A 26,135-nucleotide genomic window follows, 5' to 3' on the forward strand; every position below is an offset into this window, starting at 1 on the left:
ACCATCGCCAGTCACCGTGCAAAGCTCCAGGCTCACACGACAGCTAAACTCATCTGACGGGTAGCTGTGAGGACGAGGGTCTGGCCCACTTCCTTCCTCCCACTCCCAACTACGTACCTGATGACCACTTCTCTTACACACTCAAACTCTGCAGGCAGTTAGTTCAAAGAGCTAAACCAGCAGATAGCTGTTTGGGCTGTTTTGGAGGCTTAGTTTCTGTGGTGAGCTGGTTCAGGGAGCTACAAGTGCTGATGCAAGGCAGGGGATAAGAACATGGGGCTAGAAGCAGGAATAATGGGATGACCCCTTCCTCTAGCAACCAAGCTCTAAAATTACTTGGTTATCGTGTCAAAATGCAACTAAAGTATCTCAGCATAAAAAAAATAGTCCCTAAAAACCTGCTGAAAGAACTGTGTGTTTTATAAGTATGTGTCTGTTGCTTGTCTGTGTCCTCCCAGCTTCTACATATAGATGAACAACAGCATTTTAAGAACAGACAGCAGTATAACCAGCAAAACTTAGTTATTGAGAAGAACCACAATAACCACTATGCAAGTTATCTTTTAAGAAGTATTCCAGATTCAGAGATTTTAATCACCTCAAGAAAAGTTCACTAAACTTTCTAATAGGAAGTAAAATTTAAGTGATAGGAGAGTCCTATAGAGTGTCATCTTCAGATCTACATCTAGATCGTGCTCTCTTTTTCAAGAGTTTAGAAGTCTTTTCAGAAAACAGCAATATATTATAAAAGCAGAATTTCGATAGATGTTCTATAATTTCACTGTATGTTTTAGTTGGCTTTCTTTCCCTCCCACCCCTGCTCGTTTCATCAAGAACCGAAGGACTCAAACTAAAATCCTAGGCTATAGCTAGATACTACAGTTTAGTACCACAAACAATAACAAAAATCACCAAGTATGCTTCCCCTCCTATTCAAGTGCTGAACAGAGAAACACCACATAAGCAAGAAACAAACAGAAGTACTTAACAACCAGAAAACATGAGAGGATTAGGTAACGACAAAGTCAACTGAACAAATCTTTCATTTTCTCAATTCCTATTAGTTCAGTCATGTCTTCCTCTCTTTCTTGCCTTTATTGTGCACACATTGCACAGGTCTGATTTACTTTTCCTACACCATCTGCTATAATATAAAAGGCTAAATATATTTAATCAGCACAATTTAGAAATCTTAAAGAAGCACACTACCTCTTCTTCCCAGCAGGCCAAACAGTTCACAGCCACAGGCTGTATGAGGAAGTTTAAGCTCTGCCACAGGTGTCCCACATTACAATACATCTGGGGTACACTCACTCCCTTTACAGAAGTGACCCAAACTGGAGAGTGGGTCAAATGTGTTGTCCTCACTGCAGTGACAACCCTCTCTGGCTGCCACCTGGCCTCCCTGACGATACCACTGTGCATGTGCAGCGTAAGTGTGCTTAATGTGCCGAATAAACACACGCGCGCAGCAGTCACTCTATATGGCCACTGCAAATTCAGCATTCACTGGGCACACCAGATTTACCATGCTGGTGAGGAAACTGCCGATGTAAAGCAAGCTGCGAGCCTGACATTCCCAGGCAGCTGCTGGGCTGACAAAGCAGTCACAGTGCTCCAATTCTATGCATATACATTAAATCATCCATATCCAGCGTACATCATGTTTATTACGCTTAATGCTGTGCACACCTGCAGTAAAAGCCTGACACACGTTGGACAACCTTGGTCTACTTCGTAACTGTGATTCTCCCAGGAAGCACCAGAGCAGGAGGGAGGCAGGCACAGAGCCTAAACTTCCCTCAAAACAAAAAGATATCAAACAGATCGATGTAGGAGACTTCACTACCTCTTTACTTAAACCATCAGGCTCAAAGTTTTTGTAACACAGAAACTAAATTAAAAAAAGATTTGGTATTTCTGGGAAACTATAACAGATGTTAATAGTCTTATGAGTGACCAAAATACACCGAAACTATGGGCAGTAACATTACTGTGTATACCAAGAACAAACACACTTGATTTTGATCTCTCCAAATCAGACAGAACGTTTTAGCGTAAATTTAGGTGCTTGTCCTACATGAAGGACAACAGAGGTACCTAGACACTCCTTTGTAAATGTGATGCAAAATCAGGCTTTGGGAAAAGAAGTTGCACTTGAAGTACCCAATTTATAGATTATAAACTTTTATCTGTAAGGTAGACTTTGGAAACTTTTCATTGCAGAAATAAGGATTACATATCCTTATGGAAATATATCTTTTCCCAGCCAGCCACTCTCTTTTAAGGAATACAGAAAAGCCTCAATTAGATTTCTTTGCACCTGGAGCAACTGATGCCTGACTTCTTGACTTCTTGCCATAAGGGATGATCCTACAAAAACTGAAACGAATTTAGTTATTTTGATGCAAGTCTGGGCATTTGCTTCAGAATAAGAGTCATTTAATTCAGTTACTGTTACAGCCCAGCACACACCCTTATAAGCCTTTTGGTGCATATATTATATATATGTATATATAATCACACACATTTACACACATGCATTTGAAATAGGGCCAAATAAAGACTCCTTAACTTCCCTGAGATATTTATCTCAACATTACAAAATTCAAGCCTTGTGAGAAGAAATCTACTGGAGCTTAGTTTCTACATGTTTGTGTCTTACACAGCCTAACCTACTCTTTCTCCCAGCACTTCAAGCCCTCATGTCCCCTATACAGACAAATGACTAATTCAATTACCTTGTGTCCTGACAGGCCAGCTGGTTTGTGCTTCTTGGCATGGGCAGAGAGGGTAAGTTATAAATGTCTTTCCCTCATTGTCTTCTTCCTCTGCCCAGCCAATAATTTCCACGAAACTTAGGAACTTCACATCCCTTCGTCAAATCCGGATGAAATGAGCTGACAAGTTCAGAAGTTGCAGAGTGACAGACAGATGGACCGTATGGGTGTATAAGTCTTGTTTTCTTTGGAAATAGATTGGGGGGAGAGGGGGAGACGCAAACTTGCAAGATAGATTTACAGGCTGTACATATTAACTATGCCCCAACTCCAAAAGTATTGACCCAGCTTAACCCAAGCTAAATCAGAGCTGCCACAGCCCCACCACACCCATGGCATTCAGTGTTATCCCTTCCCTTGTACCAGCACTTGTGCCAAAAATCAACCTAGGGTTTAAAAAAAAAAAAAAAAAAAAAAAAAAAAAAAAAGAGGGGAAAAAAAAAAGGCAGTTAGCATTTGGCGCAGGCAGCTCTGGAGCCAGCTCACTGCCTTGTCACATGGACACCGCTACCACGTATAAGGAACGCACAGGATTGTGGCAGACGCAGCTGCCATGGTGCTACACGTTTGGTACTTAACAGCATACAGGATCCAGTCCTAAAAGCGCTTAATATCAGACATAAAGCTCAGAACCTCATTAGTGCCATATCCAGTAATGTGCTGATGTTATAAAGAAGCACATATGCACTAATGTAGTTATTATTTTGAGAACAGAAACAACAAAAAAGAAAAAGTGGCTCTGATGTTGACAATTTTAGCTGCATTCTGGACAAGATTTTCTTTTTTAACTGTCTAACCTTGTCTTCTTCCTAAAACTGTAGCCAAACCTATACCCTCAAGGAAAAAAAAAAATAGCACTATAAGCAAACACAGGAATATTTAAACACAGACATCACCCTGTCCAGATTTCCTTTTGGGTAGACCATTGTCCTAAAGAACATGAAAGGGCCCATCTATTCTGTATCCTTCATGCAGAATTCCAAAACCACAGAATAAACCACTGGCAACCCCACTGGAGACTGGGGAGACATCAGGAGGGAGAAGGTAAAACAGAAGTAGCATAGCGTAGCCAGAGTGGCTAATTTAGATGGAAGGAGGTGTGAACAGCAGAACATAAGGCAAAACATCTTGGGAAGTATATCCTGATGACATCTTATCTTGGCTGTACAACACAAGGAGTTTGGGGGAGAAAAATGTTTTATCTGCAATCATTTATGATCTCCCTTCCCCACTAATCAGAATACAGGTACATCATCATTGTTTATCAATGTATAATATAGATGTGCATGATTATGCATTCACTAGATCTATTCATACTACATATATAAAATACATTAAAATAAGAATTGCTTCATAGTATAAACCGCAGCTTTGCATGATTTTTAAACCCTTACAAGGAGCCTTTGATGGAAGAATTTTATAAAACCATTTTTTCCCTAGTGATCTATTTATTAATAACAGGAGTCATAACTTCATTTTTACCCAGTGGTGAAAATGTAACAGCTGTTACACAGTTACAAAACACTGTCTACTTACACAGCATTAAATAATAAATAAAGCTCAAGACCTAGTACACGTTTTACTAAGCAATTCACTTTAATGATATGAAACAACAAGAAGTTCCAAAGATTAACTATGTGCTACGTTATCAGCCCTGTTCCATATTTGTACTCATACTGTGCTGTAATATGAAGGAGGAAAGAAATTAATAATAACAAAGAATAATTTTCATTTAATCACAGCTGCACTCACATTACCTAATAACAAATTTTTAAAAGAAATTTAAAACTGAGTTTAATAGAAACCGTTTCCTAATAACTTACATTGCTTCTTTTGTACAGTCTTTTTTAAGATGACCTACATTGCTTGGGAATAAAGGTGAAAACAGTCACCACTGATTGTGTGGTATAGCCTAACCCTAGTATATTGGCTTGTAATTTAGCAGCATTATTCCTCATCCTTTAAAGTAACAGCCCTGCACAAAGTGATCAAAGTCATAGGTAAAACTGGCATTAGCTTCCAGAGATAGTGGGTCAGATCTTGCAAGTTCTGAGATAGAACAGGAACTGCACTAGAGACACCCCAAATGTAGATATAACACTAATAACAAAAGACCCTAATGCTCTTTATATATTTCTGGGCAAGTCAGACCTAGCGCAACTGACCTTCAAAAACACAAGGAAAAAGCTAGCAGTGATCCATATGGAACGGTAATTTCAGCAAACTGTGGAACTTGATTTTGTTACAATTTTATCACCACTGAGTGGTAAACAGACATGAACAATGTAAAATAAAAATAAAAATATGTGACTGTACAGTTCCACAAAACATCAGAGTAATACAAATAAATTGCAGCCTCATATTTTAACAGAAAAAGTTTCTGCCTGTATCTTTAGCAAATTAATAACATATGAACAGTTTGAGACAGGGAGTCCAATGTAAAACTAAATAATCATAGCATTTAATCCATAAGCACACCTTTCTGGATGCTTTCTAGAAATTACATTTTCATCTGTTTAAAAGAAAAAGTAACCTGTGGGGTTGAAAAAATTCTATATTCTGCATATGGAACATCAATGATGAAAATCCTCAGTGTATGTCATTGAGAGGAGGAAGTTCTTTTTGTTGTGTGGTTTTGTTTTTTTTTTTTTTTTAAATGTCAGTATACCAGAGAAGTCATTTTAATTATATAATTACTGAAGATTTTGGAAGGTTTACACAAGACCCATAATTGGGCATAAGACATCACATCCTCTGGTTATATACACAGCAATCTGGTCTGGGTAACATTCTTTGCTCTGACCAATGTGTGCGAGGGGGGGCGGGGGAAGGAAGGGGAGGGAGGGGAGGGGAGAGGAATGGAGAATTAAAAATACTTCCTCAGATTATATTTTCTTTACTTCATTTGCTTAAAATTTTTTGATTGCATAAAACGCACTAAAGTATTTATCGCGATGCACCTCCGTAGTTAAAATACCTTGCTCTCGATATGATATCCTAGATACTCAAACAAAAGACATTCAGGTGACAATGAAGGCTTTTTTTTATTTTAAAAAGACATTTGTACATCTAAAACTGCACCACAGATCAGTCTCCTTTATCATGCCAGAGTTGTGACAGCCAATGCATAAAAAATTAAAATCTAATCCACCAGATAAGACATGCAAAATGTCTCCTCCAATCCCACCCCCATCTCGCCTTCAAAAAAAAAAAAAAAAAAAAAACCAACCCTGCACACACGGAGCACACGCACACTCGCACCCCCAAGAGCCATCACTGGGGCGACAGTGCCAGGGCGGAGGGACCGCCACCCCCCCACCCCAGCACTAGCGACCCCGCTCCGGGCTCCATTAGGGGAGGAATCCCACCTCGCCGCTTCCCCATCCCCTCAGACAATGGTGCTTTCCCCCATTAGCTCCAAATTGTCAACATTTTTACGCTAGGCCCCGGCCCCACCGGCGCGGGCGGACCCGCCGGGCAAGGGCTGAGGCGCGGGGGCCGGAGCCCCCGTTCCGTTCCGGCCGGCTCGGGGCCGCCGGGTGCCGCGGCGGGGGCGGGCGGAGGTGGGGGGGGAAGGGGGGCGGTGTGGCTGAGGTAAATAAATGGCCGATCGGCCGCGGCCCGCGCCCCCCCGCCGGGCGCTGTAACCGAAGCCCAGGCGCCGAACTGCGCAGCAAACATTGCGCGGCGCGGTGGGCCGCGGAGGCTCGGCGAGACCCTGGCCGCCGCCCCCGGACACCATTTCGCCGACGGCGGCGGGGACTGTGTCGGCGCAAGTTGCCCGGCACCAGCGCCCCCCCCCCCTCCGCCTCGCAGCCCCCCGGGCGCCGCTCCCCCCGCGCCCCACGGCTCCCCGCGTCACCTCTCCCCTCCGCCGGCCCGGGGGCCCAGCCCGCCGCTCCCCGCGGGGAGGCACCGGCTCTCCCGGGGGAAGGCAGCTCGCTTCCCCGCAGCCCCCGGGGACGGGGCGGGGGGTTCGGGCGGGCGTTCGCCCCGTTTCGTCCCCAGGGGCCGGCGGCGATCGGCTCCCCCCCTCCCTGGCGGGCGTGGGAGCGCGGCCGGGAAAGGGGCCGAGCCCCCACCTCCCTCCCGCTCGGCGGCAGGGCCCAGCGGCCCCGAGTCGGGGCAGAGCCCAAGCCAAACAAAGCGCGGCCTGAGCGGGAGCCAAGGGTGAAGCAGCCTGGGTTTTTCCTGCCGGTGCCCGGCCGGGCGCGGCGCGGCGCGGCCCAGCGCGGCCGTCGAACCCCGCGCAGGCCCCCGCTCGGCGCGGCGGCGCCTGGCTTACCCCGATCCCCGGCGGCGGCGGCGGCGTTGTTCCTCTCCTGCTGCTGCTGCACCGGGCGCGGCCTGGACACTCGCCTGGGTCTCCTGTTGGCGGCTCGGACCGAGTTCATTTGCCGACTCGTGTGGGTGGCGGAGAGGGGAGGGGGGGGGAATCCTCCGGCAACCGGTGCCTCGTCGGGGAGGGGGGGAAGGAGGGAGCCCCGGGGCGGCCGCCTCGCAGCAGCGGGCAGCAGGGAAGGAGGGAAGGAGGGGGGGGGGTCTCCAGGCGCGGGTCCCGCCGCCGCTGCCGCCTCCTCGCCGGCTCGCTCGAGAGGCAGAGGAGCCGCCGGCCGCTGGCTCTCCCGAACGCTGGCTGTGGGGGACGTTCGCGCCGCGGCCCCCCTCCCCGGCCCCCCCGAAAATCCCTCTCTTAAAGGAGCCCCGCGGTCCTGCCCGTCTCAAGCCCGTCGCTGCTCCGTGGCAGGAGGAGCCATTGACACTGCCAGAGACACACACACTCGCGGGAGGCAGCCACTGGCGGCCGCGCTCCTCCAATCGCTGCTGCCTAGACAACCGACTAGTAGCCGCATGGCCAATCCTTACGCCGCTTCTATGGGGCGCGGGGTGGGGAGGGGCGGGCGAGCGAAAGGCGCGGGGTGGGGTGGCGGAGCAGGATATAAAGGTCGGGGCGGCGCGCCCAGGGGGTGGTGGTTGCGCGGAGCCCGGGGTGTGTCGCGCCGCGCGGGGCGGTGCGCTGCGCTGCGAGCGGCAATGGCGGGGCCGAGGCCCAGCGCCGGTGGTGGCGGGCGGCGTGAGGATGAGGGCATGGGAGCCGTCCGCGGGCACGGGCCTGGTAGGGCCGCGCTGAGCCCGGCCGCCCTATGTCACCGGGTCCGCCCGAGGCTGGTGGGCTCAGGAAGGGGCGGGCCGGCCGGCGGCGGGAGCTGGTTCTGTGAGGCTAGCGGGCTCTGTGAGGGCAGCCAGCCCGCGGGCCTGTCGCTGGCTGGCCCGTACCGTGGGCGCCGCCGGGACCTTGGCGGAGCTTACCCGCGGGCAGCCAGCAGGAGAGGGAGTGTGGACGGGCCCGAGCGCCCGCAGCTCTCCGCTGAGGCCGTGTGTGACACGGGGGGGAGGCCAGCGGCGGCTGCCGCCCAAAATGCCTTGTTGTGTGTGCGGTGTGCCTTGGTAACCCTGCCCGGGGTGTGGGCTTAGCCCTGCTGCGGCTTGGGCTGGGGGTGCCGTCTCACTCGGTTTCCACGTACTGGCTACTTATTTCTTAGCTGGCTGTTCACAGCTTTTTTATTCACTCAGGGAATGTATCTGTTCCTTGGTCGGTGTGCAAGCTTGTGTTTGTTACCTCTTGCTAATACAGCAATGTGCTATTTATGTTGAGCTGGCAGCTTTGACAGTGTATGAGGCTTCTCCTGCTTCATTGTATTTATCACATTGGTGCTCAGTCTGTGGCCTGAGTGCAGAAAAAAAATGATCGAAGTTAGTTGTGCCTTTTTTCCTTTTCAGAAATCACTTAATAAAATGGATGGCAAATTCCAAGCAGTAAGGAAGATATCTTCTCTTTGCAGGGTTGCTCAGGAGTCTGCTTCCAGTGCTGCAAAGGTGGGTTTGTGGGTAGTTCTACTTTAACTAAGCACTTGGAGTCTGTGGAACCAGGGCCTGTGTCTGTGCCTGAAAAGCAAAAATGTGTTATCTGGTATAAAGAGTAAATAAATGGTTGTAACTAAAAATACATTGGGCAGGAGCTTGATTAAAGTGTATAAATGAAGGTATAATATAACTTTAAGAAATGAAAGCTTGAAAAAAAGCCTTAAAAAATGTTTATAATTGTGCTTCTAAAGTAAATGACAGCAAAAATCTACTTTTAAGATCATCTCAGACTGGAAATAAATGTATGAGAAATCTTACAGTAGCTGTTAAGGAGCATTTCTTAGACTTAGCATTTTGTTGCCTTGAAGAATGACTGGAGAAACAGCGGAGGATTGTTTCCATGCCTGAGAAGTAATTCTTGCCACCTTCTTTAATAGCAGAGAAAGAAATAATAAAGTTAAGCTCTTGTGAAAAGAACTTCTTAGGGAAAGAAAATAAATGTTAATCTGTTTGGGGCCAGTTTCTGTCATAACAATGATCAGGCTAGTGTACTAAACATGCCATAGAGCTGTACATTTACATGTACATATCATAAAAGTATTTTTGATTCTGATAGCAGTATTGTGAAACTGTGCTTTAACTCTTGAGTGGGAAGAATGACCATATTCAAGAACTGTGCTGAACAGCTAAGGATTTAACTGTGACAGCTAAGGATTTTCACATTGTTAAAAACCTATAATTTTTAAAATATAATATTTTAATAATTTAGAATCATAGAATGGTTTGGGTTGGAAGGGACCTTAAAGATCATCTAGTTCCAACCCCCCTGCTACGGGCGGGGACACCTTCCACTAGACCAGGTTGCCCAAAGCCTCATCCAACCTGGCCTTGAACACTTCCAGGGAGGGGGCAGCCACAACCTCTATGGGCAACCTGTTCCAGTGTCTCACCACTCTCACAGTAAAGAATTCCTTTCTAACATCTAATCTAAATTGACCCTCCTTCAGCTTAAACCCATTACCCCTTGTCCTGTCAATTTAACTGCAGTTCTGCTCAGCTGTTCTAGTTGTGCTCTTTTCACCCAGACCTAGCAAATGAATTCTTAGTGTCACAAGGTTACCTGAAATTGCTCAATATTGGTATACTCCAAACTTTTAGCACTCTAAATGGTTGAAAAGCTGTTCAAGGGTCAAGATGGATGGCAAGCTAGTTTTCACTTAAAGCATATAAGAATCTAAAACTTCTCATATTAAAACTTTATTGAGAATTTGAATTGGAGCAGGCTTTAGACTTTAAGAAAGTCTTGAACTTGAACTAGTTTGAAACCCAATGATGTCTTGGCCTAAACACTGTTTAGCCACTAATTGGCTTCTTGAGGTGGTAACTTGTGTTAGGAATGTGTTGGTGGAAGTCTGGCAAAACTTACTGTAAATGGGAAAAATGTAAGTCTAAGTATAATTACTGGTGCAAAAAGTGATATCTGTAAACATTCATTTGTAGCTTACAAGGCATGGAGTAGAGAAATAGTTATAATGCTCTTGTCTAATGTTCTTGACTGCTTGAGAAAGCCAGACACTAGAAAGCCTGAAAACTCATCAAACAGTTTTGACTTGAACTCTTATAACAAAATTAAATCTATCCTATTTGATTTGTGATGACTGAGACTCTATCATCCTAACTTCAGTTTTGTAAGTGAATCTTTAAAATGTTATACTTAGTCATCCTGTGCCTCCATTGCCGCTGTATAGCCTCTGAGCAGAGAAACTGTTCTGTGATGAAAATGACACTGAAAGTCCAAACTAGTATTCAGACTTCCTTGTATTGATGACTGTGGAGATGCTTTAAGCCATCCTGTATGATGTGCTAATAAACCATTCCTGAATGTGGATACGACTTAGACTGGTGAGATAATTTTACCTTTGTCAAGACAGCTTGTTCTTTATTTAAATTGGGAAGAGAGGGAATGGAAAGTGGAACTGAACTATACTGTGATTTTTTTGCATAATTGTCTCTAATATAAATGCTTGCTAGACTGGTTATGTTGGCCACAAGTCACCTTTTGGTGACCCATGAACCACTTCACATTATCAACAGAAAGGCATAAGACCTGGGTGAAGAGTTTACTTGGAGCATTTATAGCATAAGCAATTTGGGCAGAGTTGTCAAGCACTAGCTCATCATATGAGACTATCTTCTTCACTGAATTTCAAATGTATATGTATCTCAATGTTGATATTTGTTTCTCTGTATGTATATGAAGAGTTGGCTGCTGCTGTGAAGAGATCACCTTCTTACATGGAGAAAGGGATGCCACAGAGTGCTTAGTGATAGTAACAGTAACTTGTTAATTATGTTTTAACATAGAATAGTTAGAGCTTTGTAGCTAGTGAGGCAGCTTCATAGAGAAAAGTAGTGCAAGTTGTAGTGAAGGAAACACTGATACAGAGCTTCCTATTTGTTTGTGAGGGTGATGTGCAGAGACAGAAGAGCAACTTTGATTCATTTGACTTGCTCTAAATTGAAGACGACAGTTAAAACAACTTGAAGATTTGGCCAAGGTAATGGAGCAGTTAAGTACTCCTTTTCTAGAATCTTGGTAGAGAATACATGAGACACTAGAGATGGTGGGGCCACAGAATAAGCAGGTTTGGGAAATGGGTGTGGGGCAGTGTAAACTGTTAAGTCAGCTAGGGTGATCTGCAGGAATCGCCTCTATTTTATTGCTTTTAATGTACATATCCACTAGCAACCTGAAAAGCCTTGCTTCAGACTGTTAGAAGTGCTTTGAATGTGGGACAGATTCATGTAAGTTGTGATCCTTACTTGCCCTGAGGATGTGAGTATTGCTTTAACAGTTGATCAAAACAAGTCTAGGATAATAGATTTCATTGAATTGTGATCTGTGGATTACTTCTAAGGGGCTCACAAAAGGTGAGAAGAGCCTTCAACTTGATGGCCTAAAGCTCTACTGAAAAATTGTTCAGAAACTGCAAATTGGAAAAAAACCTCAAACCACTGAATTGCTGGCTTGCAGTTAAGTGGAAAATGCATAGTATTCTCACTAGTTTTCGCTTCCTAATATTTGAAAGGGAACAAGAAATATTTTGAGAACACTGTTGCAGTTTGTTACACAAAGCCCACTGCAGTGTCTTTAGCTACGGCTTGTGGATTTGAACAAGAAATACAAGTCAGGTTTTATCGTGCTTTTTAATCAGTTCAAATGGCTTGGCAAAGGAGCCACATGTCTATCCTACTCCTTACAGATGAAAGTGAGGCAAAAAGGGCTGAAATGGCTTGCCCAAGAGCATTTACAGGCTATTAACAGGGCCAGGAATAGAACCCAGGGTACAGGAGTCCTTATCGAAGGCTTTCTCCAGTGTCACATTACTGCTTTCAGAAGCATAAGACTTTTGCTTATTATTTCTAACCATCTCATAAGCTGTTAATATATCCCGACTAAAAATACTGCATTGAAGATTTGGGACTGACTCAATGTGGACTACTGACTTTAAATTCTTTAAAACTAGAGCGTTGTTTCTTATAAGCTTGGAAGAAATGAGCCTTTTGGAAATAGTGATACCTAGAACTGGTTGAATGTGCTTGTTCTGCAGCTCAAAAATATTAATGTTTTATTGTGATTTCTGTGACCCTCTGTTTGTCTTAGTTGTGTTCTACATCCCATCTAACGCAACTAAATTTTCCCACTTACAGAAAGACTCTTAAATCTCCCCTCCGTTTACCTGGAATCTATGTCTTCTGAAACGTAGCTTGATGTTAGCTGACCTTAGTGGGTTGCCTTCTGGGTGAATGTCTGTGGCTAGGATGTTTTCTGTAGCTGTACTAACCTGGTTTCTGCAGGAAGAATAAAGACCTGGGGGTGGGGAAATGTGTGGTGTTTCCTATAAGCTCACATGACTGTTGCAACATGTTTATCTAACATGTTAATTTTGAGTCTGCCCTAACAAAAGCTCTCTGGAAGCTTGAATGGTACTTCAGTTCTCATTGTGTTTTTTTTAAATAAAATTAACTGCTGAAAAAAGTCCTGGAGGGATGGTGTCTTGAGTTTTAAAGCATTATCAGCTGTCCTGGTAGAAATTTTATAATGAGATGGATAATATACACATTACCTGCCTTCTGGATTTTTTGGGACTATTCAGGGAATGGAGAAGGGTCATGAAGCTCTTTCCGTCTGAGGGATGTCAGCTGATGGGGGGCAGGGAAAGCACCCAGTTTCATATTGCTGGGTAGCTAGCCAGGAGGGAGGCATGGGGTGGGGGTGGTCTTGCGGGCTGCTACTGCAGAGCTCTGGGTGTGGGTCTGCAGGACTGCTGCACAAGGACTAGCCTGTTGGCCCTTGAGTCAGAAGCAGGCTTGCAGTGGAGCTTGGTACCATGCTCGCTTGTGCAGCTTGATGTACTGTATATGGGAGCATGTGGGAAGTGGGCTCAGTAGCTACCTTTGTGTCAATGAAATTTTGAGAAAATTATATGTTTGATTTCCCAGCTATAAATCAGGAGTGTAAGAGGTCTGGAGCTCAGAGTGAAAGGAGGCAACAGCTTATTAGAGATGAAGCCTGAATGACTACTTTAAGGTAGCATTGGGGCAGAGATGTGACTGTGCAGACCAGTCTACAGTCAATGATGGGAATTTATGTTGAGGTAGAGAGGCTGGCATCTGTTGCATGTGAAGGTGGAACTGTCTCAAGCATCCTATCTACACTTTCAGCCTTGTTTTCCCAGTGACATCTACTGCTGTCCACTGAAGTGTCCAAGCTTGATCCTCTGGATTGTAATGAATTTAGATGTTTCAGATAATCTGAACCAATAGCAACCTTCTGTGCTAAAATTAATTAAAATACATTGAGTATAAATCACACAATTTTAAAGGTAACCTGTCAAAATAGCATGATTCCTCCAAATGATGTCTAGATACTTAGTATAATGCTTAGATAATATTTTGACTTGGTGGTTGTCATTCATTCCAGGTTTGCTTTTCACTACTTTCAAATGTGTGTACAGAGATAAAAAAGCATGGGCTACACCTTGTAGTTCCTTTCAAGTTGTGGCTCAGATTTAAGAAATTTCCTTAGCTCTTGCTGTTAGTTTCTAGTTTCAAATTTGTCTTGGACTCAATTTTTATTTCTTGGAGTCTGATTTTTTGCTCATTGCATTAGCAGTTTGTCTATGTGACAAGTTCTGCCTTCAGAGCTAGGGTTTCCTGTCCCCAAATAGGTATGTGTGTTTACGTTGCTTCGGAGGAGATACAGCCTGCCCAAATCTTTCAGTGTCATGAATTGAGTCAGACCCCAAACAAGAAGGGCTTAGAAGTACCTCCAATACCACCAATTGAAAACAAAAAAATTCAATTGTTTGATACCAGAAGACTGGAGTTGTATGAGAGTCTGCCTCCAGATTTAGACCTATCAAAGAAAAAAATGGCTTCTTTAGGGAAATCTTTGCTGGTTTGGGGGATAGTTCTCCCCACAAAAACCATCAGTAGGGTTCTGAGCTCCCTATTTTTACAAAGCACTTGTGCTACCTGATGCTAGAGTGGCAGGAGCAGTTAAAGACATTTAGTTCATCTTCATTATAAGCAGCTAAATCTGAAATTAGCACTAGAAATCCAATCTTCATTTTCAACTTGTCAAACTGTTGGTGGCATTGTAGAGCACCCAAAGGGTGTTTCTTAAGCAGGATTTGCTATCTCCATGCACGTCAGCAGTGAGGAGAGAGACATACCCCTTTCAGTCCTGGAGATGAGAAACTGAAAGTGCCTGTAGTCTTGCCATCAGCGTGTGAACACATATAGTACAATTGCCTTTAAATCTTGAGAGCAGGTGGGTGTGGGTGCTATTGCTATTGTCTCACTGTTTTACCCTATCAACAACTGATTTTGTTTACTGGTGGGAACAAATTCTTCATTCTGAAAAGGGAGAATACGAAGAATATTACCGGTTTTAACTTTGCTGCCTGGTAGACCCAATGCCACTTTAAATCTCCTGCTCCAAAATTACCGTTTTCTACAGAGAAGTTCTTTAAATACAGAAAGGTTGTGAAATTAATTCCCATGAATCCACCAACAACCACCCAGAAAAAAAAAGGTGCAGCATGTTGCCTTTTGCTCTTTTTCTAGGTTGGGCAGCTAGAAGAGAGGAGTCTAAATCCTTTTTCTCCATCTCTCTGCCTCAGTTGGATCTGTCGGTCATGGCTTATCTAATGAGCGGGGGGAAAGGTCTAGTTATCCTTATGTCTGATTCATGAAAGATATTTCCCCAGGAAGGGTTTTTGCCCTGAAGAGTGTTTTGCAGTTAGGGTCTAAACTGTTGTTGCCACTAAGAAGCAATCCTGCTCTTGACAGGCATCATTTTGCTGCTTCAACCCTCTCCCCTGTTCTGTCAACTAGCATTTACACAGCAGCACAGTTAGTCAGATCAAGGAGGTAATCTGACTGAAAACTAATCCATCTGAAAGCACAGCTATTTTCCAGGTACAAGAGTGAGTGTTAGCGCAGAGAGGTGTTGGGAAAGGATAGCTCCTGTGTGGTGAAGGAAGCTGGCACACTGGTTGGCTTAACTGTGATCCTGGAAGCATGCTTTTAGCACTTCCCTGGGCCTTCGGGTGAAAGTCACCTTTAATTAGCTATGTTTTACTGGAATGGTCTCATACATAGCTGCTCTGCTGTAGGATCTGTTTGGGCTGCTGCTGAAGCACCACATTGTTTCTTGATTGAGCTATCCATTTAAGCAGGGCGTTAAGCTATGTAATGACTTTAAGCAGTTCATTTCTCTTCATTGCCACGTGGTGGTGATGTTGGTTGTTGCTTTCAAGGAGCTTTGGACTTCCACTGCTGAGGGTAAGTGGCAGATCAGTTGGCAAGGAATGTCTTACAGGTCAATCAATACCTAGGATGACTTTCTAGTGCTGCATGGTTTTTCCAGTTATCCACATGGTGGGGATGTTTGTGCTCCCATTTGTACTCCATTTTACATGTAAACATTCCTGACACCTCAGCAGGGTCAGCTAATCAACAACAGAAAGTATTTTGCTAAGGATAACTTTGACAAAATATAATAGATTTTCAGGGTAACACGCTACAGGTATCTGCTTTTGCATCCTTGCTCAGCTGTCATCCTAGGTTATTCTAGATCTAGAAGGTTTGCCTATCCCATCTTTCTCACATGAATCAAAAGCTTGGTTGTGATCTTTCTGTCTCCCCAATGACCCCTGTTCTGTCTCTCTGGTGAGATCTGAACTCCGTCCTCTCATCCTCAGTGGGTCAGCTCTCACCTTCTCCGAACATAATGTTCTCAATGCCTTAAACTACAGTGTTGCTGGTCAAAGTGTCGTCCTTCAATTTCTGTACTTCTGGAGACTGCAGGACTTAGGAAAAGGCTATTTTGTGTGGACTGTTGATTTCTTTCACTTTAAAGGGTGACAATGTTTATTTGCCACTAATTAGCTAAGCTGGAGATGAGTGTTTATGCTTGCCAAGCTGAGTGGTAGAGTGAGCATCCCTGGAAGACTCAAGGATTTTTTGCAGTTAAAGGGAACTCAGTGCTTGCATTATATCCTTAGAGTGTATGGTATATGCCCATAGGTGTGTATTCTCTAATCTTGAGTATATGTCACCCAGCATATGAACATAAATACCAAAAGATATGTGGGCTTTTTACTATGCAAAGGACATAAACCCAGGAATTCACCCAAATTAACTGATAAAGGATAACTGTGCTATATATGGAAAATGCTCTCCTCTCTCTCTCTGTTGCCTGTAACTAATGTCTCGGGATCTCATCAGTTTTATGCTAACAAGCAGAGATGGAGAAGAGATCATCCGCTCAGAAGAATGTATGTGGAAATGAGATCAATAGCACTGTAAAATCCTTTCCACTGACTATTGGTGATGAACATCTGTGTGATCTAGGCCTTGAAGAAATTTATATAGTATAGGTAAATGCATATTCACTGTAAGGACAGCTTACAAACCAACTGGTTTAAATATGTTCAATAAAGTCTGGTTTTCTTCCACTTGTCTGTGTCCAGTACTACAAACTTGGATTTACTGAGTCACTGGAAGTCTTACATCCTCTTGTTCCTCAGCTGAAGTTTTTATGGGTTTCTTCACAGCAAGGCAGAAGAGGAAAATGGAAAATCAAGATTGCCATGTATTTTCAAGTCTCAGCTAAGATGAGAAGGAAAACTTAAGTAAGACAAGACTAGTCTAATATTTAGAGTTTTCCTATTAGGAATAGGATAAAGGGAAGTGATATGCCTATGGTGTTTTGTGTATACATGTTATTGACAGTCACTTCAAGTGTATGTTTGAGATAAGTAGACTAGCTGTTGCTCTGGAAGTTTATAAATGTTCAACCTTTATTGTTTGTTTTGTAACCTTCATTTCTTAACAGCTGATCTTTGTCTTCCTTTTTTATCGAACTGGTGATCTTATTACTGTGTATGATTAAATGGTTGACTTTGTCTTGGAACGTGGCTTGGCAGAACTGGGCACATTTTGATACAAGTTGGGTTTTTTAGATTTACATCTGTGTAGATAGCATTACTTCTGTGAACCACTTTCAGTATGGACTAGCATAATATTCATTCACAACAAAAAATTGAGTCGGGCATTTTACTTAATTTTTTTTTTTCAGTGATATGTGATGTAGAAAACAACTGAGAAGGAAGGAAAGCATCAAATTGAATTTTATATAAACTCTGTCACAACATGACATTAGTTGCAGTAGTCAATGTTGGGCAGTTCTGGGCTGTGGCAGCCCAGTGCTGGGAGTTTGCATTGCTCTGAACATGTTTGGGTGGATAGGGGAGGTCCAGCTATCACAGTCATAGAGTTTCCACAGCCTGCATGAGTGTCTTGACAGCTAACTAAGTTCTGTTGCAAGACACTGTGTTGGACAATGCGTACTTAATATTTCCATACTCAGCCTGTGAGGTGTGGGAGAAAGAAGGTAGCAGTCTCATTTATGAGTCAAAAATTTTTGGAGGTGTGGAAGAATAGTCAGTGAAGTAACATAAAAAGATGAAGATTGGGCAATGGAATGTTTGGTGTTGGTTTTAATTAGAATCATCCTGTTCATCACTCATATTGTGAGATAAAAAAATATCCATTGCTATAGCACACTCAAAGAAGAAATATTTGTGTTATAGTTAGTGAGCAATTCTAATTCACCTGCCAAATATAATTATATTGAAATCTAGACCTTATACCAGCAATGTTCCCCTTGTTGTAGTGTAAGAGATGCACAACTGGCATTATATTTATCCCTAATCTGTCTGCAATCTAATGACTTTTGTCTAAAATTCATACTACTATTAATTCAGTATTAAACTTAGCAATTATATCTCTCAGCCAAAAAAATTAATAAAGCGCAATTAATAAACCTTTCCCTGACAAACCCAAGCCTTCTTGTGCCTCTCCCCTTAGAAAGCTAAGAAGATGGCACTCATTTTGTGGCCTGGAAGAGCAACTCTTGTAAACCAGAGATGGAAGTTGATCAATGACTTTGAGAGCTCACAGCTGAAGGTTCTTCTGGGTTTTGGGGGACTTTGTTCTTGCCGAGGAGGAACCAGCCATTGAACTTCTCTGCTCATCTTCTCCTAGGTGTGGTGCTGTGACATGGGGAGAGAGGTACGTGCTACCCGTGACTGCAGCTAGTCGCGTAGTGACCTATGCTCTGATCTCCCTCCTGGCATTGCAAACCAACTGAAGTGGCTGATGCTGTTACTTCACATGTTACTGTAAATTAGATTAGAATCTGCTGCTCCTGGATTTAATTAGCTGGCAGTATCTTTAAAATACTTTCTAGAGCATTTGGACTGTAATGTGAAACGTGCATCACTTTTAAGGCTTAAACCTTAATAAATGAAATGGAACAATCTGAGATCCTTCCACCTGTCAAGGGGAAAAGTCTTAAGAGGTTTAAGTTCAGGTAGTTCTATGTTTTAAAACTTAGTAAGTATCATGATAAGTGGGTACAATTAACCCTTTCACTCCCCAATTGATACAAAAGACCTCACTTTACACGAATGTCTCTGTGTACACTGTAGCCCCCTCTGAACCAATTTTTTTGGCTTCTGACTAAAAAAAACCATGCAAAGACATGATCCAGGGTAAGTACTTTGAATTACTGTCAAGCTGCCAGATGTCTTACCTAAAAACAGTGCTAGAGAAAAGAAAGCTCTTAACTGCCTTACGGTGTATTTTAGAAAAGGAAAGTAATCGATTTTGATATTAATCCATTCAGGTCATCAAATTTATATAAGCTATTGTACTACCATGTAAGACATACATTTTAGAAGAATGAAAAGTGCAGGAAGTTTGATGCGTGAACATAAATTTACTCATCTTTTATATAATGCCTTCTTGAGGTGCTGAAATTTTCAGAACATTAATTGTTCATAATGAATACTCTTGCATAAAACATTTCAAAGGTAATTTTCTGAGGCCAAATAATGACAAAATAGTTACTCACTAAAGAGGAATCAATAATCTGTATCCAAAAGACTTACAGGATCTGAAATAAACTGATGTAACACACAAGAAGTTTGCTTATATGAAAGAATCTGCCCTCTTACAGGTTTGATGCCCTAAAAAAAAAAAGCCACAACGAAGAAACAGTGTTGGTTGGCACAGAGGCAAAATCATTCTGTTCTAATCATGTGCCATTGAAGGAAAGAAAGAAAACAGTTTTGGGGAAAATATCCATACATGTTGTAGCAGAAGTCCAAGAGGTAGTCATCTGTGCTGCAGGTAACATGATCACTTTTGTGCTATGAACTTCAGGATGGATAATACTAATCAGTGAAGATATGGTATGCTTAAAGAATATACTTAAGGAAAATAAATTAGTTGATCTATCAGACTGCTTCCAGGCAGTAGATTTTAAACAACTTGTCAAATATTTCTTGGCTCTCACAGCCTTGCATAAGAGCTTTTCCTGGTTCATAAAGAAAATTAACGTGAAATCAATAATGGTATTTAAAAATTCACCAAACATTTCCCATCCAGAGAGTCTTGCTTTTGGAGTGCCACTAATGCAACAGGCAGAGTGGGAAAAACATGCAAACTTGACCTTAACAGAAAACAAAAGAGTGGACGTAGTGCAGAGAAGAAAGATGCTTTCAGAAGCAACCGGGAGGAAGACCTGCCTGCTCCCCTACAAGAGCAAACCTCTAAGCTGAGCCGCCGTGGGCATCAGCTTACAAAAGTCCTTTGCTTGAAGGTGTAGTCTAGATACTATGCTGACTTCCAGCTAAAGGATACAAACTGGCATGAACAGCAACAAAAACTTTACACAATGGGGAAAACACCAACAGAAACACAGTAAAATAAGTTTCTGGTGGTGTATTACAACCATAAGACCTGCTGGACTTCAGACAATGAAGAGGAAACACTTGCTACTTCAGGTTGCTTCATTCTGCTATCCCAGAAAACCTGGGATCATTGTGGAAATGGGAACAAACAAGCTATGTAATGAGACTTGATAGTTTATATTTTTAATAAAAGCACAAAGAGGAGCAATACAGTACATGTTGACCTTGCAGCTATATATGCATTTAGACTACTTCTCTGCTGAAGAAGATGCATTGTAGTTACAAGCTGTATGAGTTGATACAACTGTAATTACCTGCAGTTGCCACACTTGATCTGTGAAAATAAATAGGATTTGTCAGTATCCCCTCTCCTCCCCGAAGCAATGCAGAACTGTTTCTAGCCTCTTGTGCAGGGCTCTTCAGAAACAGCAGAAGGCAGCAGCGGCAGAGCAAGCCTGTGGAGTTTGGGGTCTGGTGGTCTTTCCCAATTGCCTGAGCTGCTGCACCCAAGAGTGAGGTTCAAAGAGTTTGCTCAGTATTGTCATCTCCAGATGCCCATGCTCTCTGTGGCATTCAAACAGATTTTAAAATGTGCTACTTTATTACTCACAATGATTTCTAGTTTTGAGGGTTTGTGTGTCTCACGTTTCCCCAAGCTTTTCTCTGAACTTCAGAGTTAGAAATTTGTTTTTCTTTTTAGGTTAAAACTCAGATTCACGTGGAAGCACTTGACTCCAGAAGCTGCAGCTTCAACCAGCAGATAGGAGCTTCATGATAAAATTGGCAGAATTATACTGCTCTAAGCACTTTTGGAGACATATGCTGCTTTTCCTGCTTCTGGAAGTAGTCCCACAGATGTCTCATGATTATTCACTTGAGTCATGGTTGCAGAATTGAGTTTTTGGTGGTTTGGATTCCCAGATTCCTACACTGCATGCTGTCGGTGTTTAAAGTGCAAATTCTAATAGAAGACCTGCCCATTTCAAAACATAGAGGATGTGTTTTATCGAACCCCAATGTTTTGAATGCAAACTAAATTACCTCTTGACTTACAACAATGTTTGGTCAAAATGAGGCCTCTCCAAGGACAAGGGGGGGGGGGGGGAATAAAAAACTGGACATGGCACACTGCTATTAAAAGTTTTGTTTGTTTTTCTTCCTCCTGTGGTTTTCACCAGTGATATTATTGTGGTATTAGTCACTAGGTGGTGCTCTCCTACATGGTCTTCTGCATTCCTGTTTCCAGGGTGTGAGTGGCCTAGGCTCGAAGTTTTAAGCCAGAGTTTATTTTGGAATGAAACTATGGGAGTTATAAAGCTAGACAGCAACATCTCTTGCCCGTTTGGACCGGAGTGAATTTTTAGAGTGAAATTGCTCAAGGGAGCCTGGGTATTTTTTTTTTTGGCTGAGGTTCCTGAAATGAGAGATAGCTTGTGTGCCACTTATGACCATCTCTGTGCCCGGGTTAATATGCTCTGTAAGAAACATGGTAGTGCTAAGCCTGTGCTTACAAGCAGTTTGACTCTGTGCTGCAAGGATTTAATATCTAATGTATCAACACAATAATAGCTCCCCTGGTATGCTTTTACTGTTAAACAATTGAATTTATTATATTTATTTGAATATGCTGTACCATGAGCAGATATTAGGTAACTTGAGAAAACTTAGTTTTCTTTTGTTTGTTTTGTCTTTTAAAAATTGCATTTCAGATTCATTCTATCAGGTTGGTTTTTGGGTTTTTGGTTTGTGGGGTTTTTTTAGAAAAAAGGAAAACCACTTCTGTCTGCAACAGTCCTTTACAGAGTTTAAAATCTTAGATACATCCTGATAAGAGAGATTTAAAGATTGATTGAATACTAGAGATGGTCTGAAAATGGTAAACATTTCTCAGTGCTTTCTTTAAATTTTCCACAAAGTTTCTGGAACATTTGAATTAACTGCCTCTAAGTCAGTTCAGTTTTCAGGCAAGGAAAGTTCTTTTGTTTTTCCTCACTTGTAGTATTTTTACGAGAAGTGAGGACAAGATCAGGCAGATGGAAGGAAAAAAAGTGTGAAGGAATTGCAACATCAAAATCTTTAAAACTGCAATATTGGTTTTAAAAAAGAAAACATTAATTGTGTAGCTTCTATGTCTAAATTTCAGGAAGTTTTAAAAACGCCATTTTAGTTTTTAGAAATGCTGAGAATTAAAAACATTGATAAGCTCTATTAAGCATTTTCATATGGAATCTATTTTCAACCACATACCAGAAAATGTCTTTGTTATTTTTTTGAATGAGACCCTAATCTTGGAATGACTTTTCATTTATCAGAGCCTTTTAAGTCTGCTATTGTGTTTCCAGTCAGATCCTTTCCACTCCTTTTTTTCCTGTCAGCCTCTTGCAAACTCACCATAGGGCAAAGTTCGCAGTTATTTTCCACAGGCACAAGGATTTCCCCTCTCAGGGGTGCATTTGGGCTTTATGCAGTGGAAGCCAAGCACAAATTAATGCCAGCTCTAATCATTTGTGATAAAGTTTCTTGTAGTATATTATATTTAATAGCGAAACCTACAATTTGTGATTGAGCTTGTTAGCAATTCAAAGGCCTTTGTTTCTCGTGTTGTTTAGTCAGATGAAATGGCTTAGTGGGTTTTTTTTGTATCACCAGCACTGGCATTTGTCTCAGTGTTGGTATTTTTATTAAATGTTGTGTTTTTACTAAGCTTCCCACTTCAACAATAACTTAATATGTTAAAATACTTCATTCTAGGGAAAAAAAAGTAAGTTCTGGTATCTGCAGTTGAAAACTTGGAAAACATGAAGGCAGCGTGCCAAAAAAAATAATTATTTACTCCTCTTAAAATTTCATGATTTTTCTGGGTTTTGGGGGGATTAACAATATTGTAGCATTTAGATTCTCTGAAATATATCTATTTTAACTTGTCCCAGGGTGTTCAAGTTTATTTCCATGCATTTGATAGACAAACATCTGAAATTCTCTCAAGAGATTAAAAAAAGCACAAAGCCTGTTTGTCCTCCCCTGTTTCGCTGTCACAGATTTTATGAGACTTGGTAGCAACAAGGATTTGCATTCGTATCCTTGATCGAAATTTCCACCTCCCCATCCTTCTGCAGCGGGGATGTGCCAGTTGTCAGCCTGGCTGCCGTCTCCTAGCCTCCTGCAACTGAGTGGAGCTTTTAATCGGTCTTGGAAAGTGCTTTGCGATCCCTTCGGATGAAAGACTAATGTTCAGGCTGTAGTTCCTCATATCAAATGTGCTTTTGCATGTCTCACTGGGTGTTCGTTGACTTCAGCTGGAGCTGAGGAGACCAACAGTTGTTTGCCTGTGTCAAATAACTAGCTATAATGGGAGAACGAAGGATGCATGGATCAAAAAAGAGACAAAGCTATTCTCATTAACCCTACCATGGGCTCAAATTGCTCAGTAATATTTTACCAGGTACCAGTGTGAAAATTTAATCAATGAGGTTGTTTAGGTAACCTATGCTACCTATTAGAGGCCAATAAACGTCTGCATCATGAAATGAAAGCGTGGGCAAGTAATCTGGGGATTTTGTGCGAGTTTTGTTTTGAAAGAGCCGGCCTCGTCAGAGTCAGGTCTCCGGAAAAGTATCACCAAGGTACCAGTGCAAATCAGCCTGGGTTTGAGAGGCTGCTGTTAGTACAGACTGGCACTGGCAACCATCCGGCCTAGTGCCTCATTTTGCTTTTTTCTTCTGACATTGAGATGCAACCTGTGGCTGATTGCCTTCCTGTCGCTCTTCCTACCATTTGATTGCCTTGTCTTTATAGAGTTGAGCTTCTGGGCAGGGTGAAGCTGCAAGCTCCGTCTTATTAGGTGTTTGCAAAGCATGTAGCACAATAGGGCTGATCTCGGTTAAGATCTCTAGGTACTACTGCACTACCAGTAATTGTTACTATTGATAACAAAAACAACTAGTCATAATAGAGTGTGGAAAGGGGAATAGCTTGGCATTATTAATGTCGAGTTTAAAGAGCAAAAGTTCCATTTGTGTTATTACCTGTCATCCTCTGGAGAACTGTAAGCATCTCCCTGAATAGAGATCCAGTTTCTGCCCTTACCCTATATAACTTCATCAGTTTCAAAACAAGTTTTAATGTCATAAGAGCAAATTGGCACGAAGTCAAGGGATTTTGCCCAAGGAATTCAGTTGTCTTATTTTCGTAAGCACATAGCATCAGAATGATCATTGAGAATCTTACTCATACCAGCCTTTCTTCCCAGCTATCTCAATTCCTGCTTGTATCACCAGACCTTCTGTCTATGCCACTTTCTATTCTAAGTGGCAAACATCTTTCGAACATCTTAACACCCTTCAGGATATTTTACACTCCTCTTGCTCTATCTTATCCAGGCACAAGGGATAATTGTGTGGTCTGGTCGTTACCTAGGAACTTGGTCAGCCCTCCTCATGTTCTCAAGATTGGTTATAGATTAATAATCCTCTATGGTGTTGCTGTGGGTTAATGGTCATAACTCATCAATGGACTAATGTATGTGGCTAGCATTTAGTTTTATGCATTCCTCTTACTTGCCTGCAACATTTTTCTTTCCTGCTGTTTTGCATGAGAGTACCTACTTCCATGACAGATTGTGTCTGGAATCCTGAGTTAGTGATTTAGGCTATCCTGCTGTTGTTGTCTTTGCTTGCACTTTAGAAATCCCTTTGCACTTCGAAATTTCTGCGTTTCAAGAAAAAGAAGAAAATTCTCTCCGATATGGAACTGCTTAGATTTCTTTGGTAGTCTTTTAGTGTATCAGTCAGTGCTTTGTTTCCTGGTAGGTACAACTCCTCTATAAATTTCTCCCTATAGTCCTTAAGGGTACCTCCTAGAGGAGCATGGAGTCAATATGGCTTGAAAATTGTTTTAAATCATTTGTTTATTGGATAGCCCATGCATAGTTCATTCTCCTTTACAAAATGCAATCAGTTGCTCTGCATCAATCCTCGTAAGCTACAGTTAGAATCTTCTTTTGTTTTTCCAGAGAAGGATCTGAACCCTGACCCCACCACCGCTTTGAAGTCTTCCCCCGATAGACAAAGATGAAGCTTGAGGTATCAAAATGTCCTGGGAGGGATGTGACCCTAAAGTGAATGAGGACCCGATGGGGTCGTCTTGTTGCACAGGGCTAGAAATGGGAGGGAGTGTGACTCTGCATGGGAGTGTGGCTGCTCTAGAGCCCCTATAATTGCAAAATGTAGCTGAAAACTGGAGAGAAGCCGTGAGGCTGTGCTGGGCAGTGTATGATTTCCTGATGTCATTGCAGGGGATCGGGAAGCATGATTTAATGGGGAAAGGGTTTTTTCGTCTTTGGAAATTGATGCCCACGTGGATCTAAAAGAGAATGAGTTGGAAATTTTCACTATGGTATTTTGATTCCAAGAGAGACAGTGGCATTGATAAGCAGTAAAGAAGCAAAACTTACTGTGATTCTCAAGGAAACTCAGCAGAAGAAATAGAAAGGAAACTAGAAGATGTGGTGTAAAAGGTTAATTCAGATCACATAACAAATCAGGATATTCCCAAAGTACAAGATACTCCTTCAGGAACATCCCCACGTAAAAAGGAAGTGTTGGGTGCCTTAGCCAAACTAAATCAATCTTCATGACATGACACGTCTGTGGGCATTTAACCTCCTTGCTGTAGTACCTCTGCAACTGCACTCTCCTGTCGTATCGACGTGTTCCAGACATAAAAGTTGTAGATATAAACACTTCATCTTTATTGAAGAGTAGGCTGAATGAAAGATGTTCAAAACAACCCTGTGACTTTCTTCAGAGTGCCAGAATTTGTGAGATAATGTCAGGTGTAAAGAAAAATTCTGAAATTTGCAATGAGACTATTTAAGGTGAAATGTTTCCTTCTGAACCCAACAGAAAGACAGAGGAATGATACCACCTGGTTTCTTGTCATAGATCAGCTGTGAGAATGAGTAGATAATACTTAATGGCATCCAAAATAGAGATCTTCCAGATCAATCTGCACAGCCTCTGTAAAAATAACCAAGGCAAAAATAATTTTGCAGTAGTTAAGCATTTGAGAGGTACACAGTGACATAATGCAAGTTAAGAGAAAGCTCTCAGATTAACTAGTACAGAACGGTTATTTTGCCTTTTCTCTGATAATTTTCCTT

General features: G+C 42.4%; 1 protein-coding gene and 1 long non-coding RNA gene across 8 annotated transcripts in view; one reads left to right on the forward strand and one right to left on the reverse strand.

Moving 5' to 3' along the window:
• The window catches only part of FBXO11 (F-box protein 11), a 77,565-nt gene extending 69,991 nt beyond the window's left edge, over positions 1-7,574 (reverse strand). The window contains exon 1 of one of the 4 annotated variants that reach the window (XM_075749434.1): positions 7,066-7,574. In XM_075749434.1, the coding sequence (XP_075605549.1) occupies positions 7,066-7,174 (109 nt within the window). In that variant the 5' untranslated portion in view covers positions 7,175-7,574. Of the gene's footprint in view, positions 1-6,642; positions 6,794-7,065 lie in introns of those variants that run through there. The other 3 variants (XM_075749433.1, XM_075749436.1, XM_075749437.1) reach the window with 3 other exon arrangements.
• Positions 7,575-7,889: 315 nt separating this feature from the next.
• Positions 7,890-26,135, forward strand: part of LOC142601131 (uncharacterized) — a 37,900-nt gene continuing 19,654 nt past the window's right edge. For 2 of the 4 annotated variants that reach the window (XR_012834742.1, XR_012834745.1), the window contains exons 1-2: positions 7,890-8,657; positions 18,087-18,290. This is a non-coding gene — a long non-coding RNA (uncharacterized LOC142601131). Of the gene's footprint in view, positions 8,658-18,086; positions 19,413-20,675; positions 21,075-26,135 lie in introns of those variants that run through there. The other 2 variants (XR_012834744.1, XR_012834743.1) reach the window with 2 other exon arrangements.

This window comes from Balearica regulorum, chromosome 3 (genome assembly GCF_011004875.1).
Source record: "Balearica regulorum gibbericeps isolate bBalReg1 chromosome 3, bBalReg1.pri, whole genome shotgun sequence".
Lineage (NCBI taxonomy): Eukaryota > Metazoa > Chordata > Aves > Gruiformes > Gruidae > Balearica > Balearica regulorum.